The following is a 20,409-nucleotide window of genomic DNA, read 5'->3' as shown; positions in this document are numbered from 1 at the left end:
GAGAAATCAGAAATCTGGAATTTTGTAAGAAATTTCTCATTTATTGTAATATACACATATCTGTTGATTTCATTGCTCCTCTCTGTCCCCCTCACTTGCCAGTCTGGACCTTGGGATAGGTGAGCTCATGGACAGATGGCCCAACCCAGGTCCTGAAGTAACCTGTGGGACAGCTTATACCCAAGGCCATGGGTCAGAACACCCCTACTGCTTACATGGGTCCTCTAAGCTTTATAGACCCCTAGAGGATCATCCTGTCCACCCTCCAACCAGCTTGAAGCCCCTCCATGGGCAGGAAACTCTACTTGTCACTGGTTCTAACCAAAAGAAAGGTCTTCCCTTACCCCCTTGAACCTCATTCTGCCTTCTGAGCCCTGCAGAAGGAATGGGCTCCTGGGGGAGTGGGGGGCGCTTCACCCTGGCTCTTTAATTTTTCCCAGCGTTAAAGGCCACACAGACAGAGCTGCTGGAACTGCGGCGAAAATATGATGAGGAGGCAGCATCCAAGTAAGTGAAAACCCTGCTGAGGCGTGTCTTCTCACTCTGGCCCTCCCAGACATCCCTCCTCCCTCATATCCTACCAGATATGTCTCTTCCCTCTGACCTTCTCAAATATGCCTCCTCCCTCCAACACCCCCATGCATGCCTCCACCCTCAGGCCCTCTCAAATATTCCTTCCTGACTCCTCCCTCCAACTCACTGCCTTGAAACACCTATTTCATTAAGCACCCCGTGCTCCCTAGCCCTGAAGGCACACAGCTGCTCACTGGTCATTTGCTGTGCCATTCATGTGCCAGACTATAAATGATGTTCTGGGTTGTGGCTGAGCAGGTTTGCTGGGTGGGGGCCTTCACCTTACCCCAAATTCCTAGAACTGTCTCCACCACAACTCCATAGTCCAACCCTCAGGGGCTGAGTGTCAATTCACTTAAATTACTCTGGACTCAACATGGCTTTAAGACATCATTTAAAAAAAAAAAAAAGACATCATTTATTCCACAGACACTTATTAAACACCTACTGTTTACCCAGTGCTGTGCTGGTCCCTGGAAGAAATGCTAGAACATGATGCTGTGCTTAGTTGAGGAGAAGAGACAGACAATAACTGATAATGTACAGAGATAAATTCATTCCTTCACAGATTACTATTGAGCACTTACTGTATGCTTGGCACTGTTCTGGGTGCCTGGTGAATGCTAAGAAAGGAAGAACCAAGAGCAGCAAGAGAGAATCACAGGGAGGGTTGGGTCCTATTATCCAGTGTAGTTATGGAGGGCTTCCCTGAGGAGATGACCTTCAGAATGAGAAGGAGATAGCCACGTGGAGAATGCCAGGTCAGGTGCTTTGAGCAGGGGGGAACAGCTTGCATGAAAGAAGGCCCCAACATACCTAAAGCACACTCACAGCTTCTAGTCACCAAATGCTCCTCGCAGGCCTCCTGTGCACCCCCAACCCTATGCTCAGCAAAGGGGTGACCGAGGTGGATACGGCCTGTCCTAGCCCCCTTAGTGCTGGGACCGTGGGGGTTGGGGGAGGGCAGCAAATAAACAAATGACCAACACGGGGATAGCTGAGGGACGCCTCCTAGGAGGACACTTTGGAGCTGGCTTTTAAAGCTCAGGGTCCTGTCCTCTTGAGGAAGGGTATTCCAGGTGGAAGGCCCAGCAGGGACAAAGACTGGGAGGCATAGCTCTGTCTGCACCTAGGGGTGCGGCAGGCCAGGTTGCCCGGAAGGGGTGTTGTCCCATTTCCAGACATACTGGGTTCTTTAGTGCCCAGCCCCGTTTCTCTCCAGTAGGAAGGGTAGAGGGCAGCCTCCTTAACCTCCCATTGCGGGCCTTTAGTTTCAGGCAGGGGCTGGGGTTATCGGGGTAGGCAGGGGCTGCCAGAAGCCCTTCTCAGGATCTTCTCTTTCTGTCTCAGGGCAGATGAAGTCGGCCTGATCATGACCAACTTGGAGAAAGCTAATCAGGTGAGAAGATGTATGCTAACACTCACTCTGCCCAGGCTTGGGGGCTCGGGCTGGGGGAGGAGGGACTGAACCCAGTTGATATTTGTTGATATCAGTGCTGTGTGCCATTCTGAGTGCTAGGGCCAGGAGGTGCCCGGACCCTGAGCTCCCGGAGGGAGGAGGAAGGGATGCTGACGGGACACTCAGAAATAGGGTGACCAGAAAGCAGCAGCGGGGAGGGACGCCTGACCCAGACTCAAGGGTCAGAGAAGACATCATGAAGAAAGGGCGTGATGCTGAGATCTGATGAACAAATTGAAAACGGATGCCTGGATGGCATTCCAGGCCAGGGAACAGCCTGGGCGAAGGCCAGGAGGCCACTTACAGAGAACAGCGGTGCCTTCCCTGGTGGCTATACAGGAGGCCTCTCCAACGGGAGGAAGGCGGCAAAGCAGTGACCGGTGAGCCTAGAGTGCAGGCCGAGCTGGGACATGGGTCTCTCCCAAGCAGACCAAGTGAGGAAGCGTATTCCACAGAGCCTGTGGTGGTGACAGGGGACAAACCCCTGCTGCTTCTTTCCCTCCCTCCCCATCACCAGGTCTCCTGCAGCCTTCTCCCTTGATCCCAGCCCCACCAGCCAAGCACTGGGCAGACCCCAAACTTCATTGGGTTCCCCATCTTCTAGTCCGAGCCCAGGTCCTGGAAAGTCTATGAGACTCTGCCAGTCTCCGTTTTCACGTATGTAAATGGGGTCCTGCACCCTGCCTTCTTCTGGCCTCAGACCTGTTGCCGTCTGGTGGGCAAAGCTGGCAAGAGCCTGAATGGAGGTGAAGTGTAGCCATGGGCTCCGGGCTGGAGTCTCTACCCGCACCCAGCTCCCTGCAAACCCAGCAGCCAGGGTCATGGCCGAGCAGTGTGACAGCAAGTGGGTCACACTGGTCACAAGTGGGTCATTGCCTTGGGGGAGCACACTTAGCAGCCCAGGAGCAGTTCTCTGGAGGAAGGGCGTTCTGGGCAGAAGGCACCGCAGGAGCAAAGGCCCAGAGGCATGGCTGTGCAGGCTTTAGGGCAGGACCCTCCCACCTGCAGAGGAAACATAGAAAGGGGTAGCATTTTCAGGGTAATTTTTTAAATACATAATCTATTTACATAGTTCAAAACACAGAAAAGTTCATACTTGGGCAACTCCCATCTTCTTCCCCAACTCGGCTTGCCAGTTCCCCTCCCTTTGGCAGCCTCTCTGTTTCTAGGGTCTCCTTGTAGAGCTCCATCCACAAGCTCATGAATATATGGATTTTTACCCCTTTTATTTTTTTTTATTTTTTTAAAGATTTTATTTATTTATTTGACAGAGAGAGATCACAAGTAGGCAGAGAGGCAGGCAGAGAGAGAGAGGGGGAAGCAGGCTCCCTGCTGAGCAGAGAGCCCGATGCGGGACTCGATCCCAGGACCCTGAGATCATGACCTGAGCCGAAGGCAGTGGCTTAACCCACTGAGCCACCCAGGCGCCCGGATTTTTACCCCTTTTAAAAGCAAAAACTATAACATACTGTACCCACCCTTCTGAACCTTCTTTTTTCCACGTGTATATCTTAGAACTCGTTCTGTGTCTGTATAGAAACAGTTTATTCATGGCCGTTGGTATTGCCCTACAGGGCCACACTGTCATGTAACCTCGGGGGGGGGCTTTCTGTGAAGGGTCAGAGAGGAACTATGCCCAGCTCTGTGAGTCTGTCACAGCTAATCTGCTTTCCCGTATGTGAAAGCATAGACCGTATGCGAGCGAATGGATGTGGCTGTGTTCCAGAAAAACCTGGTACACAAACCAGGCATCCGGCTGCAGTTTGCCTGCCCGTGGTCTAACCAGTCCCCGACTGGTGAAGACCATGGTATTTCCAGCCACATACCATCATCGTCAGTCCCACGGGGAACACCCTGGCACCGACACTATTTCAGACCTGCATGAGCCAATAAATAGGATAAATTCTGAGAAGTGGAAGTACTGGGTGGAGGATCTGTGCATTTTTATCTGACAGATGTGACCAAACTGCTCAGTTTACCCTCCCTGCAGCTAGTGAAGAGAGAGGGCCTGTTCCCCTGCAGCCTCGCTAGTACCATGTATGACCCAGCTTTTGGATCTTCGCCAGTTTAATAGGCTTGAGGGAAGAGATCTTAGAGCAGTTTGAACAGGAAACAATTTTTTTAATGTTCATCTTCTCTGAGTATAAAAGTAAAACCTCGTTATAGAAAGTATGGAGAAGAAAATAAATGTCATCGTATGAGGGTTTCTTTAATCTGTGTTAAGATTATCCAAAATGTGAACAAGAGGATTCTGGAGCAGAGCAGATCAGCGTTACTATTTACATAGTAAATAGTATTTACTATTATTACTATTTACATAGTAATAACCTGGCCAGTTTGCCCCAGCTCTTTCCCCTGAGGGTGACATTCAGTCATCATCCTGCAAGCACCAGATTTCTTACTGGGGACAAGAAACCCCCAGATGTGAATCCAGGTGGTTATATAGGAGAGGGAACTCTTTGAGAGGGAGAAAACTAGCTCCCTAGTGTCCTGACAGACAGAAGGGTAAGGATCCTAGGTTTTTAGCATGTGGAATGCAAATATTTCTCTCCATGGGGGAGATAAGACTCATAACTTTCTAGTAGCTATAAACCCAGCTTTCCAACCCAGGGGTTGTGTCCATGGCCGGGGTTTCCTCCCGCTTTGAAATGTAAACACATATCTTCAGAGAGGAACATCTGCTGTTCTCACCAGCAGATGTCAGAAACTGACTTCTGGGCTTGTCATTTAGCCCCATCCTGTTTTAGTCAGATTTGCTTGGGAAGCCGCAACTATGCAGAAACATCAAAGTATTTCTCTATACCCGCACACCCAAAGTCTTTCCCAAAACAAAACTTACTTGAGCCATTTCTGGAACAAGGCAGGATACTAGTAAGTGAACAATTTGTTCACTAGTAAGTGAACAAATCAATTAATGAACAAATTAATTTTAAAAATTAATTAACAAAATGTGAACGTGGATGTGTGTGAGTCTCCGTATGTGTGTGGTAGGTGTGGCATCTTGATTGCCAAGATCAGCACGGAAGTTAACTATAATCGTTATGACCTGTGTCACCAGCTGAGGATAAAAATTATAGTCACAGCTTTTTTCATTAAGTTAACCAACTATTGATACCTAAAATACCTAATGACTTGTAATTTACCAGATCACTTACTTTGCAAAACAAATCGATGAGGTAGTTCTTTTTATCATCCTCATTTTACAAAGAGGGAAACTGAGGCTGGGCAGATAAAATCTCCTCCCCAAGGTCACACAACCAGGGAATGACAAAGTACAAATTTCTCTCAAAAGCCACAAGGCTACATTGTGAACATTTGGAGGCTTCCTTCCAGGCTTTTTTTCTTAGAAATTTTTGAGGAGTTAAGTTCCACCATAGACCGAGTTTGGTAAGCCGGCATCCCAATTTAGATGTATTTCATTGCCCGCATTTCACAAGAGGAAAACTGAGACCCAGGGAGAGGAAGCGACTTGCCCAGGGGCCTGCCACAGCTCATGGGCTGGGAAACACTCTGCAAACACTCCATCCAGGTGGCACTAGGTGGCAGGGGAGCTGGAGACAAACACCAGTCCTGCCTCAGGTGTGCCGGGCGATGGCAGAAGGCCAGGGTGGGATCTAGTGTGACCCTGCTCCCCTCTTAACCACATTCGCCTCCACTCTCCTCCCCCAGCGAGCTGAGGCTGCCCAGCGGGAGGTAGAAAGTCTTCGGGAACAACTCGCCTCTGTTAACAGCTCTATCCGCCTGGCCTGCTGCTCCCCCCAGGGACCCAGTGGGGTAAGGATGGTGCGGGAGCCAGAGGGAAAGGTTGGGAAAAGCCATGTTGGTGAGTATGAATATGTGGATGACATTTTGTGGATCAGTCATGTACCTCTGTGTGAAATTAGGCACATGAAAGTGTGTGGATACAGTGGGCATAGCATCTTAATAAGGTCAGTGTATAGTTAACTATAATTACTATGACTTGCTTCACCAGCTGAAGGTCAAAATACAGCCACAGGTCTTTGCAAGCTCAAGCTTCCATGTGTGATTAATAGGAAGTCCAGCATCTTCCTTTGGAGGCTCTCCTTTACCCCAAATTGTCCAAGAATGCCAGCAAGTTACTCAGGCCAAAGAGGACGATTTCCATGGCCAGACGCCTGGCAAGACTGGGTGGGAGGGGAAGTTTGAGATCTTGAGCAGAGGTGCAGTTCTGGTAGCTGCCACTAGGTGTCGCCATTGACCACTGGTTCTCAAGTCCTACAAAACCGCAGTAGGACCACTTAACCAAGATCTGAGGTAAACAGTTCTATCAGCCAGTTGGGTCCCAGAACATGCCAGTGTGATTCCAGTAGGCTTTCCCAAACAGCCACATGCTACAAAGCACCAGTCTTTAGTCATCAATCCTGAGGTTCCTATGTTAAGCCAGCTTAGCGCACCTTTCTCTTTCCTCATGGTTGGGGCTGCCTAGGGTCCTGAGGTCAGAGGGATTTCAGTCAGAGTCACCCCAACCGACCCCTCTGTCCTGTGTTAAGAGTCTTCATCGCAGAGCACCTGGCTGTCAGTAGAGCACGCATCTTGATCTCACAGTCGTGAGTTCAAGCCCCACATTGGGTGTGGAGCCTACTTTAAAAAAAAAAAAAAAAAAAGTCGCCATTGCTCCTCTCCCAGGAAGCTTTGGGTTCCTTATGTCAGCTGGTCCACCTTCCTTCCAGATCTCTGCATACCAAGGGATTCGATTCCCGACTCCTTACATGACAACAGGCTTGCTCCAGGGTGATTTGCTGCGGCCCCGCACACACCTGAAGTGGCCAGCATAGATTTCACTCCACCGGACTCCCCGAAACACTGACCACTGTGCCCGTATTGGTCTTTCTGTTTCAGTGTCGGACTGTGTCTCCCCTGACGTGTGTCACCATGAATGTGTATATCTCTTTGTGGCCTTTGGGCAGATAACTGTATCCTTAATCTAACTGTGCCTCAGTTTCCTCACCTGAAAAGTAAGACCTACCTTATAGGGCTGTTGAGAGGATTACATGTAAAGTACCTAAAATGGTTCTTAGCTTATAGTCTGAGGTGGTTTTGCCCACATTGCATGTGATCTCTCAGCACACACATGATTCTGTGTGTCACAGTGACCTGTCCATGTGCACACATCTCTTTGGTGCCCAGGTATTTCTGTGTATCTGCGTGTCAGCAGGAGTACTCCCGCAGGTACATGCATCAGGGTGTGCTGTGTGTGTGTCTGTGTCCCAGGAGGCAGTGTGTGTAGACGTCAGTGTGCCTGGATATCTGCACAACACAACGAGCGAGCATGAGAGAGACCAAGAGCAAGAGGGCTCCTGGGGTCGCCTTAGACGGAATTTCCCGATGGTTCTTAATTAACCCCCATGGAACCTGGCAAATGCCTGTGCTAATCAGCCACAGGGAATTTTGCTGGTTTGGGGGGTAAGTTTTTCTAAGCACCACAGTGGCGCTCGATGCTAATTAATTTAATGTGTTAATGGCATCCGCTTCCTATTTTAATTGGCATTTATCTCCCTGGAAGAATAGCCGGTATTGGTAGTGGTAGGCTGTGTTTTCTGCTCCATTTTTTTGTTTTGTTTTGTTTTGTTTTTGTAAGGCTTCTTAGATTCATTTGCAGCTGCTTAGGACAAGCCCGACTTCAGGTCCTCTCAAACATAAACTTCTTCTTCATCTAGGACAAAGGGACCATTTCCTAAAACCTGGAGAAGCCATGGGGCTTGGGGCTAGGGGCAAATTAGGAAGAGAAAGGAACCACCGCTCACATGGCCTGTGGCTGTGCGGTCTCAGGTATAATCCTGAGGGGTCTGCCTGGAATGAGTGGAAACGCCTCCCTGGGATAGGACCTGTGCCTGATTTAGAAACCTAAACCTTGATCTTGATGTTCTCTCTGCTGGGAACACCCAATCCCCACCCTTTCCTCACTGGACTACTTCCCTTTTTTTTGTCCTTTCATAACGGAGGTTTTATTGAAATATAATATGTGTAAGGACACATGTGCATATCCTAAGTGTACAGCATGTTGAATTTTTCAGAGATGCCATAACCAGCATCCAGATGAGCAGGTAGAATGTCCCCAGCCCTCAGAATGCCCCCCTGGGGTCCCCATCCAGGACATACTCCCCAAGGGAGCCATTCTCCTGACTCTTAACCACACAGCTGGGCTTTGCCTGCTTTTGTATCTGGTCAGAGTCAGATCCCGCACACACGCTTTGCGGTCTGGCTCCTTTCCCTTCATATTCTGAGAGCCTGGTCCGTGCTGTGTTAGTAGTTGTGGATTATCCGTTTTCAGAGCTGTAGCGTTCTCTATGGTGTGGGTGTGCCGCAACCCGATCCTCCCTTCTCACTGGAGGGCATCTGGTGGCCAGAGGAGGGTTTCCAGCTTGGGGCTGTCACAGAGAGGGCTGCTGCGACCGTTAGCTTGGTGTTCACATGTGTGCCTTGTGCGTGGTTCCTGCTTCTCGCCCCCCACATATGCACCAGGCAGAAGTGCGCATATCCACCCTTAGCAGATGCTGCCAAGCAGTTTTCCAAGTCACTAACTTGTTCTAGAACTTCTTCACAGTTTATACACATCTGCCTCCAGAAAATCTTCCCTACCCATTCTCCCCCCGCACCCCAGTTTGAATACTAGAGGGAAGGCATCCTGGCTGGTAGAACTGGCCTGAGCAAAGGCTCAGAGACAGGAGGAGGAAAGCCAGAGCCTGGAAGGAGAAGCTGAGTCACTCCAGGGAGCACAGCACCAGGGGTGGGGGAGGATGCCATGGATGGATTTCCCCTTTTGTCTGGGATTCAGGGGTGGGGAAGCCAGCCCTCCAACCCCCTGCCCCACACCTCTTAGCCCCTCAAAGCCCCACTTTTTCTTCAGGATAAGGTGAACTTTGCGCTGTGCTCGGGCCCCCGGCTTGAAGCAGCGCTGGCTTCCAAGGATCGGGAGATCCTGCGGCTGCTGAAGGACGTGCAGCACCTCCAGAACTCTCTGCAGGAACTGGAGGAGACCTCGGCCAACCAGATCGCGGACCTGGAGCGGCAGCTCACGGCTAAGTCTGAGGCCATAGAAGTAGGTCTTGGGAGAGGAGGTGTGCAGACAGGAGACGGGCGGGGTGTCCCCCAGGCAGAAGGATGTGGGCCAGCCTGAATCCATCTTTGCTTTCTCCTCTAGAAGCTGGAAGAGAAGCTTCAGGCACAGTCTGACTATGAAGAAATTAAAACAGAGCTGAGGTACTATGGGGAGCGGGACCCCACCACCCCCAGCCCTCTTCCTGGGTGAGGAGGGACCCTGGACATAGTTCATGATCTTCCTTCCTCCCACTACACCCCACTTGGTGATACCCCTGTCCCTCCCCCAGGGCAGCCTGGGTCTCAGAACTGAACCATACTTGGTTCTTTGCCCTCCGGAGCCACCTATCCGAGAACTTGCAAGGCGGCTCATGGCCTGTGTGGGAACTGGCGGAATGGTGCTTGCACCGGATGAGCTCAGGCTGGCCCGCGGGGCTTGGTTAGGGCAGCACCCCTCCAGCTATCACTGGAGCCAGCTCACAGCCTGCTTCCTGAGCCCGTGGTTGACCCGGGTGCAGTGTTCCATGGGGTCCTCGGGGTGGGGCCGTTGTTCTCAGTCAGGGAAGAGGAGCGAGAGGAAGTACCTCTCAGACCTCCCCCTCAAGCCCCACAAACTTGACTGGACTCGGAGTCTCTGTGCTTTCTCTGGCAGTATCCTGAAAGCCATGAAGCTGGCCTCCAGCACCTGCAGCCTCCCGCAGGTGAGCTTTCCGCCACTGTCCCCGCAGTGCAGGCTGCCCTCGGGCCTTCTGCCACCCGTGCCCTCTCAGCCTGGCTTCTTGTCTCCTCAGGGCATGGCCAAGCCCGAAGACTCATTGCTCATGGCAAAGGAGGCCTTCTTCCCCACGCAGAAATTCCTTCTGGAAAAGCCGGGTCTTCTGGCCAGCCCTGGTAGGGAAAATGAGATGCTCTTGGGGCTGAGGGTCTATGATAGGGGCTGCCCGTGGGCCTCTGGCCTTCTCTGGGCCCACACACCACTGCCTTCTGTGTGGGCAGGAGAGGGATGGAGGAAAGGGGTGCACACTGAATGAGCAGCTACTGTGTGGTGGTGCTGAGCTGGGGGTTCCCCCGGGTGAAGCCAGCTGGCAGCGCCCCCCACCCCAAGTGTCCACACACACCTACCCCACATAGCTCACTCAGGCCCTCCCAAGAACCCTCCACAAAAGGCTCCATCTCTGAGTCTCGATGAGCGGCAGGAAGAGGTCACAGGACACGAGGAGGGCGTTCCCATTGTAACCCCCACAGACATTGCTCTCTCTCCAAATCACCTTCGCTGCTCAGGCCTTCTCCCCACGCAGTGGCTCCATGACCTCTGTGGCCCCGGCCAAGGCTCTCTGTGCTGCCTCTGTTTCCTCATCTGTGAAATGGGGACCATAACAGATCTACTCCGTGGGTGCTATTCACCTGTGTGATGCAAGCACGGAGGACGTGTAGGAAGAGGAGGGCATCAAGGTGGGCGGGGGCCAGGAGTGCGCATCCTGCCACGGTGGGCATTGGTCCCAACGCACCACCCGGGGGCCAGGGGCTGGCCCAGAACAAGTGCTCAGTGCATGTTAATGTAGGAGGGAAGGGTCCCCGGGACTGGCATGTGGGCCAGGCCTGCACAGATGGGAATTTGAGGGTCAGAAAAGGAGCTCTTAGCACTGCTGGACGCCCAAAGCACTTCTCTCCCCTTCCCCACCTGCCCTCTCCCCCCCTCTCCTCTCCCTGAATTACTCTCTCATGTATGCGTCTCTCTACCTCCCACTTTCTGTCTCTTTGTCCCTCTATCTCTTTCTGCCTCTCATTCTGTCTCTGCCTCTGTCTGTGTCTCCCTGGTTTCTTGTTTGCCTGGTGTATGCCTGGTTTCTTGTTTCTCTCTGCCTCTCTGTTTCCCTGTATCCATTTCCCTGGTATCTTTCTCACTCTCTGTCACTCTCAATATTTCTCTCCCTGTCTCTCTCTCTCTCTCTCTCTCTCTCTATCTCTCCTTTCTTCCTCCATCTATCCGTCTTTCTCGACGTTATAGAAGAGGACCCTTCGGAGGACGATTCCATCAAGGACTCTCTGGGCACGGAGCAGTCCTACCCATCCCCTCCGCAGCTCCCTCCACCACCAGGGCCCGAAGACCCCCTATCCCCCAGCCCTGGGCAGCCCCTGCTGGGTCCTGGCCTGGGCCCTGATGGCCCAAGAACTTTCTCACTGTCCCCCTTCCCCAGCTTGGCCTCTGGGGACAGACTGGCAGGGGACGCACTGCTGTCCAAGCACATGATGCCCCCGGCCACCTTCAAGGGGGAGGCAGGCGGCCTGCTGGTGTTCCCCCCAGCCTTCTACGGCGCCAAGCCCCCCGCGGCCCCTGCCACCCCCGCTCCTGGCCCCGAGCCGCCTGGGGCCCCCGAGCCAGTGGACGGGGGTGGGAGCAGCGCAGCCGGGGCAGGGGCCGGAGCCGAGGAGGAGCAGCTGGACACGGCGGAGATCGCGTTCCAGGTGAAAGAGCAGCTGCTGAAACACAACATCGGGCAGCGGGTGTTCGGCCACTATGTGCTGGGGCTGTCACAGGGCTCAGTCAGCGAGATCCTGGCCCGGCCCAAACCCTGGCGCAAGCTCACGGTGAAGGGCAAGGAGCCCTTCATCAAGATGAAGCAGTTCCTGTCAGATGAGCAGAACGTGCTGGCTCTGAGGACCATCCAGGTGCGGCAGCGAGGTGAGGGCCCATCCCAGGGCACAGGGGCCGAGGGCACAGGCTCCGGCCTCAGAGCCGGACTCTGCCACCTCCCAGCTGTGTCACCCAGGGCAAGTGACTTTACTGCTCTGTGCCTCAGTTTCCCCTTCTATAGAACAAGGAAATATATCCTCTCTCCCTTCTTCCTGGGACCTGTGGCTACCCCTTGCTCCCCACTTGGCCCTAGTGGGACAACTCAGACTGATCATGGTGGGAGAAGGCTGGGCCAGGGGCTGCCCTGGCAGGTAGATACTTCCTGAGGACCTCCAAGCCTCAGCTCACCCATCCGTGAAATGGCCCGGGTTCCTGCCAATCTTGCCAGACTTGACTTTTAGGGTATCCCATGTGAATGGCCCAAGGTTTGACCTCCCAAACACACCTGAGTTTGAGTTCCAGCTCTGCCATTCACGCACTAGGTGACCTGGGACAGCTGACTTAGTTTCCGTGCCTCAGTTTCCCCATCCATCTCCATCTGTCAGGCATCTCTGAGGGTTAAATGATTAGAAATCATTCAGCACGGCCCCAAAACCTAGTACCTGCTTGAGAACTGTTAGCTGTGGTGGCCATCGTTGTTGTCACCATTATGATTGGTATTATTATTATTAGTTCAATCCAAAATCATTTGTAGATCCAGCCTGTCACACAGACTGGCCAATTGGTGGTCTTGCCACACACACTTGAGGTCTGGCCCTGGAGCCCCTGAGGGAGGAAGGGACCCACCCTTCACCCTGCCCAGCTCCAGGGACTGACCCACAGCAAGCAGGTCCCCACGACAGATGCCCCCTTGCCTCCCCCAGGCAGTATCACCCCAAGAATCCGCACACCAGAGACAGGCTCGGATGACGCCATCAAGAGCATCCTGGAACAGGCCAAGAAGGAGATCGAGTCCCAGAAGGGGGGTGAGTGTCACTGCCGCAGGCGAGGCCTGAGGCCTCCAGGACCTGCCCTGAGCAGGAGGTGAGCCCTTGTCTGCCTTCATCCCCCACATCGGGAATTCCAAGCAGGTCAGAACCTCTTCGCCAACCAGCCTGCAGCCATGTGAAGCCTGGAAGGCACCGGGTCCCTGTTAGTGTGGAAGCCACTCGCCGTGTGTGACTATATCCACTCAAATTACTGGAAATTAACTAAAATTACAGCTTCGGTTTTCTGCACAGTGACGAGTGGCAGCCATATGGGACAGCCAAGCTACTACCATCACCCCGGTCTGGATTGTCCTGGTGTCTTCGACTTTGAAGAGACACAGTGATCCGTAATCACACAGGAATTCTGTCAAAAGTCACAGGTCTGCAGTCAGCCTCACGGGGCAGCAGGGCTGCGATCCTTCTGGAGGTTCCAGAAGAGAATCCATTTCCTTACCTTTTCCAGCTTCTAGAGGCGCCCACAGTCCTTCCCCTGTGGCCCCTCCTGCATCCTCAAGGCCAGCAGCATAGCAATTTCTGCTCTGCCTCCCATCTTCCTGCTTCCCTCTCACAAGCATCCCTGTGATTATGTGTGGCCAGCCCATGTAGCCCAGGATCGTCTCCCATCTCAAGATCCTTAACTTGATCCTATCTGCAGAATCCCCTTCATCATGTGAGGTAGCATAGTCTGGGCCCAGGGACAGGAATACCATTGGGACACCATTATTCAGCCAAACTGAGTGTACTTTCTCCAGCAGCCCCTCAAACACAGGGTCCCCCAGGGCTCCCCCCACCAGGCCCTTGACTTTCCTACCCTTCCTAGATGAGTCCGTCCATTCCTGGAAGTTCCACCAACACCCAAAACACCCCCTCTCCAGGCCACACATCTCGAGAGTTCCAGAGCCCTACACCAAATGCTAGCTGGACATACCCACCAGAGTCCCCCACTGGCATCTAAGACTCAGCATGTCTGAGATGGAACTTACTGTCTTCCCTTACCCCTCACTCACTCCCCATACCCACCAGCTCAAGGCTGGGAACCTGTCATAGAAGATGCCTGGCGCCCAGGTGGGTGAGCGGCCGTCCTTGACTGCCATCACTTGCTGGAGCTGTCCCGCTAGCCTCTTCACTGGTCTTACCAATGATATTCTAGGTCCCAGCGTAGCCCATTCTCCACAGAGGCCAGAGGGATCTTTCTAGAGCAGACAAATGGTCATGTCATTACTCCCCTTTCCACAGCTCCCCATTCCCCAAAGATAAAAATGCCAACTCCTCAACAAGGCCCCAGACCCTAAGGTCTTGACTTCTCCTGACTCCCTATACCTCTCGAATGAGTTGCTTATAGCCACATCCAGTCTCGTGCTGTTCCCTGTGCCCCTAATGCCATCCTCACCCCTGGCCAACTCCTGCTCATTCTCAACAGTTCAACTCAGAAGTCACCTAGTCTAGGAAACCCCCCACCCCCATCCAGATGGATTGGATACTGACCCTCTTTGGATTCCCCATAGTCACCTACATTGCTTGATGCAGTGCAACCAGAGTGGCCGGGCTGCAAATTTTGGCTCTGCTGTTTATTAGCTGTGTGACCTTGGGCAAGTTTCTTAGCCTCTCTGTGCCTCAATTTTCTCATATTTAAAATGGGCACAATATCAGTACTCCTTTCTTAAGGTTGTATAAGGTCAAATGAAATCAGTCCTGCCAAGCACTGGGGGCCTGGCATGTAGAAGATGCCCCTGAAAATGTAGCTATCATTACAGGTAATGTTACATTTTTGTCTCTGTTGTTACATTTGTTCAAGTTACAAATACCTCTGCTGATACGTCCCTGCCCCCTACCCAGCTGTCAGAGGGCTTTTTGCAGCAGGGGGCGGAGTGGCCTCCCCTGCACCCAGCACCGCTGTATTGCTGCTGACTTTGAACCTGATGCTGGCTTTCACGTTCCCACTTTGTGGTGTCTGCTGCCCCTTGGTGGCAAATCGGAGCAAACTGTCCCGATTCCCCAGCGTCTGAATGTTCCTGGGAGCCAAGTGTTCAGCCTGGGAGCCAAGTGTTGGCAAGTTCCTCTTGCCAAGTCCCTGGGAGGAACAGAGGAGCCCGCCCCAGGACCCTACACTGCCCCACCCAAATAATCCTCTGAGGCCCTGCTGTGTACAGATGAATTCTTTCTTGAGCTCCTGTGCAGGAGAGGCAGTCGTTCTGTAAACATTGGCTAAACATCTCCTGCATGCTGGACATGAGGTACAGCTGCGGACAGGACACAGCACTGGAGTGTAAAGAACCATGAGAAACAGATTCATCAAACTCTCCCACTAAATAAACGGGACAGCTGAGAGCAGAGAGGAGGAGACATGCTTGCAGTTGCACAGAGACCTAGGGAGAACCCAGGTCTCCTGACTCCCTGTACAGTGTGCTCCCACAGGTGGGGGTGGGGGGTGTCAGGAAGAAGACAGCAGAGGAATCAAAAAGGCAACATCAGCGGGTGCCTGGGTAGCTCAATTGGTTAAGCGTCCGACTCTTGATTTTGGGCTCAGCTCATGATCTCGGGGTAGTGAGATGGAGCCTGCTTAAGATTATCTCTCCCTCTGCCCCTCCCCACCCATGCACAGTCTCTGTCTCTAAAAACTAGTAATAATAAGACAAAAATATCGGGCAACATCACAGCAGAGTGGACCAGCCAGGGGGGTTTCCATTCAGGGTCTCTGAAGAGGTAGCAAGAGACTGGGTGTTTGCTCCACACCCTTGACAAGAGTGGATGCTACGCAGAGAGCAGCCAGCAGCCCCCCAGGGAGGACGTGAGCACGCTGACTGCTAACTCGAGAGCTCCACTCTCGGAATTAAAGAACTACCCAGGATGGGGGCAGAGATTTATATTCAAGCTGTTCCTTTATCGGTGTTCACAACAGTGACCAACTAGAAACAGCATAAGTGTCCATCAGTGGGGGATCAGGTAAACACAGCAGAGAATATCCCTTCAAGTGGCAGAGGCAGCCGTGAGATGTAGAACTTTGAGTCATGAGAAAAAATGCTCGTGTTGATACTAAGTGGGGACGCGCCAGGCTGCGATCCCACATCAAGCGTGATCTCCCCGTGTGTGATATTAGAAAGCGGAGCAGAAGGCAATACATGAGGCTATTCTGTGTGATTGCCTTTGGCAGAGAGATTAACTTCATTTAACCACTTTGTTGCAGTATCTTCACAGTATCTCCAAAGCATGCTTTGACTGATGCTGTGAATACCTTTGCCCGTCAAGCCTTGCCCTGACCGTGGGCCTCTGGCCACCCTGTGTCCTCCTCCCAACAGGTGATTCCAAGAACGCGACAGCCCCACTCAGCATCACCAACGGCACAGCCCCCACCAGCACGTCGGAAGATGCCATCAAGAACATTCTGGAGCAAGCACGCCGCGAGATGCAGGCACAACAGCAGGCGCTGCTGGAGATGGAGGCCGGGCCCCGGGGCCGCTCGGTCCCTCCCTCACCCCCAGAGCGGCCCTCGCTGGCTGCTGTGGGCCAGAATGGGGCCCCGACCTACGTCAAGCAGGAGGACAGCAGTGGCGGCAGTGGCGGGGGAACCAGTAGTAGTGCCACACAGACGTCCCTCACGGTCCTGTCCCCCGCGGCCTTCGTCCAGAGCATCATCCGGAAGGTCAAATCGGAGATCGGAGATGCCGGCTACTTTGACCACCACTGGGCCTCGGACCGCGGCCTGCTTAGCCGCCCCTATGCCTCCGTCTCGCCCTCCCTGTCCTCCTCCTCCTCCAGCTACTCTGGACAACCCAATGGGAGGGCCTGGCCCCGTGGGGATGAGGCCCCCACAGCCCCTGAGGACGAGTCGGCGGGGGGCGAGGAGGAGCCCCCCAGGGTGGGCGAGCTGAAGTCTGAAGGGGGCGTCCCCGAGGCAGGCAGCGGTGGGCGGCTGGCCTACTACCCCGCGTACGTGCCCCGCACACTGAAGCCCACCGTGCCGCCCCTGACCCCCGAGCAGTACGAGCTTTACATGTACCGGGAGGTGGACACCCTGGAGCTGACGCGCCAGGTCAAGGAGAAGCTAGCCAAGAACGGAATCTGCCAGAGGATCTTTGGGGAGAAGGTGAAGACAGTGGGGCCCACCCCCAAGGAGCTCAGGGGGCCATGGGGCCCATGGGACCTGGGGAGGGAGGACCGCCTGAGGACCCAGCCCCCAGCACTTGTGGTCTGGAAAGAGAGGTTGTGTGTATGAACAGGAACAAGGCAAAAGCAGGATTCGAACCCAGGTCTGCATGACCCAGACCCTTTTTCCTGCATCCACCTGTCTCTGGGTCCTGTGGGAAGAGAGCCATAGGCAGGACTGACATTCAAGCAGTGAAATGTTTCTGTCTGGTTAGGGATAGCTACTTACCTCCCGTCCTCCAGAACCCTCCATCCCTCCCAGTGATCTGACCACTAAAGGGTTAAGGCTCAGCCCAGCAAAGGGTGCCCTGCAGTGCCAGTGGTTAAGTAGTTTTTAATAGCACCTCTGCCCATAGCAGAGGAGCAGGCAAAGGGTCAGGTGAGTTGAGAGATAGGAGTGACCTAAGTGGAAGGCACAGGAGGACTTCCTGGAGGAGGAGGCATTTGAGGGCTCTTAAAGTCAGGAAGGATTCTTACATGCAGGGATATCTGGAAGGGCACTGCCAATGGGGGGCGTGGCCCAGGCCCACGGCAGGCACCTGGGAGATGAAGAACAGTCAAGGCAGCCCTGGTCTCCCAGAGAATCAGAGTGAACAGTGGTCTCTACAGAGGGAGGGAGGGGAGGCCCAGGGATGGCCCAGGAGCCTGCCTCCCTACCCTTCCTGCCCCACCCATCTCCAGGTGCTGGGCCTGTCCCAGGGCAGCGTGAGCGACATGCTGTCCCGGCCGAAGCCCTGGAGCAAGCTGACACAGAAGGGGCGAGAGCCCTTCATCCGCATGCAGCTGTGGCTCTCGGACCAGCTCGGCCAGGCCGTCAGCCAGCAGCCCAGCGCCTCCCAGGGTGAGTGTGGTTGGGGCCCTCTCGCAGGATGCTGCCTGCCCCCCAGAGCTGCCATTCCCAGGGGCCATTACTTCTCTCTGGAAGACAGCAGTGCCATCCTTCCTCCAACCAGAGGAATGCCCTCTGTTGGTGGTTTAGACTCTATGCCTAGAGCAAGTGGAGGGAATACTTAGCGTGTGGAGCTGGGGCCGCGCCCTCCCATCCCCTGAAGAGAATCACTGATTGACCTCTTTTTCTCAGCAAGGCAACGCGCAGCCTCAGAAAGCTTAGCACAGAAATTTGGGCTGTTACCAGTCCATTAGTGATGCACAGGCAGGGTGGGGTCTGAACGTTGCCCGGGTGAGGAAACTGAGGCTCAGAGAGTTGCCCAACGTCACAGAGCAGAAATGGCAGCATGGAGTCCAGGGAGGGACTTATCTAGGAAGCCCACACTCCCTCCCTTGCAACACCCAGTGGGCAGGTCAGTTGGAGTCCAGATGAAGTGCAGAGATCAACAAGAAACATGATGTCAGACAACAAAGCATCCCAGGTGATGGTGTTTATTGCAGAAGTTCATGCCCACAAGACAAGACAGCACACTGTTGCCGCATTGGCTACAAACCTGTGCGTTAAAATGTCAAAAAGAGGGACACCTGACTGATTCCATCGGTAGAGCGTGTGACTCTTGATCTCAGGGTCATGAGTTCAAGCCCCATGTTAGGCATAGAGCTTACTGGGGTGGGGGGGGGAGTCAAAAAGAGCCACCACTCTCCAGCCTGGGAAGAGGGGTTCCTTGGGGGAGGAGAGGGCTCTGGCTGTCTCTGGCTTTTTGTCTTTAAAAGAAACAGGGAGATTTGAAGCAAAACAGGGCGTATTAACATCTATTAATGGCATGGACCTGAGGAAGGGAAGGGGGATTGATGTTTTCTTTTCAACATATTTCTATACTTTGAAATACTTTATATTTAAAATTTTTGATTGAAAAACCCTGTTCCATGAGGCAGTTGTGAGGACTGATGTTGCCGTTCTAATGACGGCTGCCGTTGGTCACACCCAAGGCTGGGCACTTGCAGTAGCTGCTTCTTTAATCCTCACATCAGTCTTCACTGGAGGAATTATTTGTCATTCCCACCTTCCAGAAGAAGAAACGGACGGTCTGAGTAGTGCAGGGATGTGCCCAAGGTCACTGGCCAGTTAGTGGCAGAGCCAGGATCAGAACACAAGACTGTCAGCCATTAGGGTCCCTAGGAGCGCCTACCCCAGAGCCCATAGCTGTGAAAGAGTTCTCATCCCTGTGTCATGTTGTGTTGTATTGTAATTAGTCTGTTCATTGTTGTAAAACTCACATCACGTAAAATTTACCATTTGAACTGCTTCAAAAGTGTGCAATTCAGCGGCATGTAGTGCATTCGAAACTTTGTGCAACCCCCAGCTCTCCAGCACCCCAGGACATTTTTAGCCCCCCAAAAGGAACCCTGTGTGCATTAATCAGTCGTGCCCACCCAGCCCCGCCCCAGGTCCGGGAACCACCAGCCTGCTTCCTGTCAGTGTGGATTTGCCTCTGCTGGCCGTTCAGATCAATGGAATCGTACGCTATGCGGCCTTTTGTGTCTGGCTTCTTTCACCGAACATCATGTTCTCCAAGCTCATCCCTGTTGTAACCTGTCTCAGTACTTCCTGTATGTGGCCAAATAATATTGATTCCTTTGGATACATACCTCAGAGTGGAATTGCTAGGTCAGGTGATAATTCTATAACTTACTGAGGACCTTCCTCAGAGTGGAATTGCTAGGTCGGGTGATAATTCTGTAACTTACTGAGGACCTTCCAAACTTACTGAGGATCTTCCAAACTTACTGAGGTGGCCTATAGTGACTGCACCATTTTACACCCCAGGCAGCAGTGTGGGGGGAGGGGTCCTATTTCTTTCCATCCTCTCCAACACCAGCCATTCTCCATGTTTGACTGAAAAAGTCCCTGTGGGTGTGAGTGGGCATCTTGTTGCAGTTCTGGTTTGTGTTTGCCCAGTATCAGATTGTTTGGGTTTTTCAAAACGTCTTTGTTTTGTAAGGATAGGGTTAGGCTAAGATAGTCAAGAGTGGTGTTCCTGGTGGAAGAAACAGCACAAGCAAAGGCTAGGAAAAAGGATCCTTCACAGATTAGGAAAGGAGTGAGGTCCGGTGAGTGTGGACACCTTGTCCCCCATGCCTCTCTCCCACAGACCAGGAAGCCAGGGCCCATGTTCATGGAGGCAGAGATGTGAGCAGTGGCTGCTGGCTTGGTGGGGCGTGGCTGATCCAACCAAGGCCCCCACAGCCACCAGCTGTCCACAACCTAGAGGCAGGAGAGGATCCATTGCCCACAAGGTCCCGCATAGTCTAGCCATAGGGTTGGGTATGGACCTGTTCCAGCCCCCATACCATCCATGGCCCAGGGAGTTGGGGGTGAGCCTGATGCCAGGGGAGGCTTCCACAGTATGGCCTCCCCGACGCCAGCTGCCTGCCAACAGAGTCTGGTTCAGTGATGGACTCTTCAGCACTGCCCACAGTGGTCAACATGGGCACTGCGGCCACTTGTGTCTGAGGCTTGCTTCTCAGAATTCTCTAGCTCCCCCAGAGTGGTCTCCCCCGCCCACCTGAGTCTCCCCTACCATCATTGTCGTTTCTCTCCCCCTCCCTTGCCTTTCTCACTGCCTTTCTCATGTGTCTCTTTGTCCCAATCTCTCCCCACCCCAGCCCCTTCTTTCCCTGTC

General features: G+C 53.3%; 1 protein-coding gene across 2 annotated transcripts in view; it reads left to right on the top strand.

Moving 5' to 3' along the window:
• The window catches only part of CUX2 (cut like homeobox 2), a 258,612-nt gene that overhangs the window by 224,557 nt on the left and 13,646 nt on the right, over positions 1 to 20,409 (top strand). For both annotated transcript variants that reach the window (XM_044244277.1, XM_044244278.1), the window contains 11 exons: positions 441 to 507; positions 1,924 to 1,972; positions 5,702 to 5,806; positions 8,901 to 9,092; positions 9,195 to 9,253; positions 9,744 to 9,792; positions 9,883 to 9,982; positions 11,100 to 11,774; positions 12,590 to 12,691; positions 15,991 to 16,778; positions 17,519 to 17,678. In XM_044244277.1, coding sequence (XP_044100212.1) covers positions 441 to 507; positions 1,924 to 1,972; positions 5,702 to 5,806; positions 8,901 to 9,092; positions 9,195 to 9,253; positions 9,744 to 9,792; positions 9,883 to 9,982; positions 11,100 to 11,774; positions 12,590 to 12,691; positions 15,991 to 16,778; positions 17,519 to 17,678 — 2,346 coding nt within the window. The remainder of the gene's footprint in view (positions 1 to 440; positions 508 to 1,923; positions 1,973 to 5,701; positions 5,807 to 8,900; positions 9,093 to 9,194; positions 9,254 to 9,743; positions 9,793 to 9,882; positions 9,983 to 11,099; positions 11,775 to 12,589; positions 12,692 to 15,990; positions 16,779 to 17,518; positions 17,679 to 20,409) is intronic.

Source organism: Neovison vison, chromosome 3 (assembly GCF_020171115.1).
Source record: "Neovison vison isolate M4711 chromosome 3, ASM_NN_V1, whole genome shotgun sequence".
Classification (NCBI taxonomy): domain Eukaryota; kingdom Metazoa; phylum Chordata; class Mammalia; order Carnivora; family Mustelidae; genus Neogale; species Neogale vison.
Note: the sequence above shows the minus strand (reverse complement) of the source record. Positions and strands in the feature narration are given on the sequence as shown.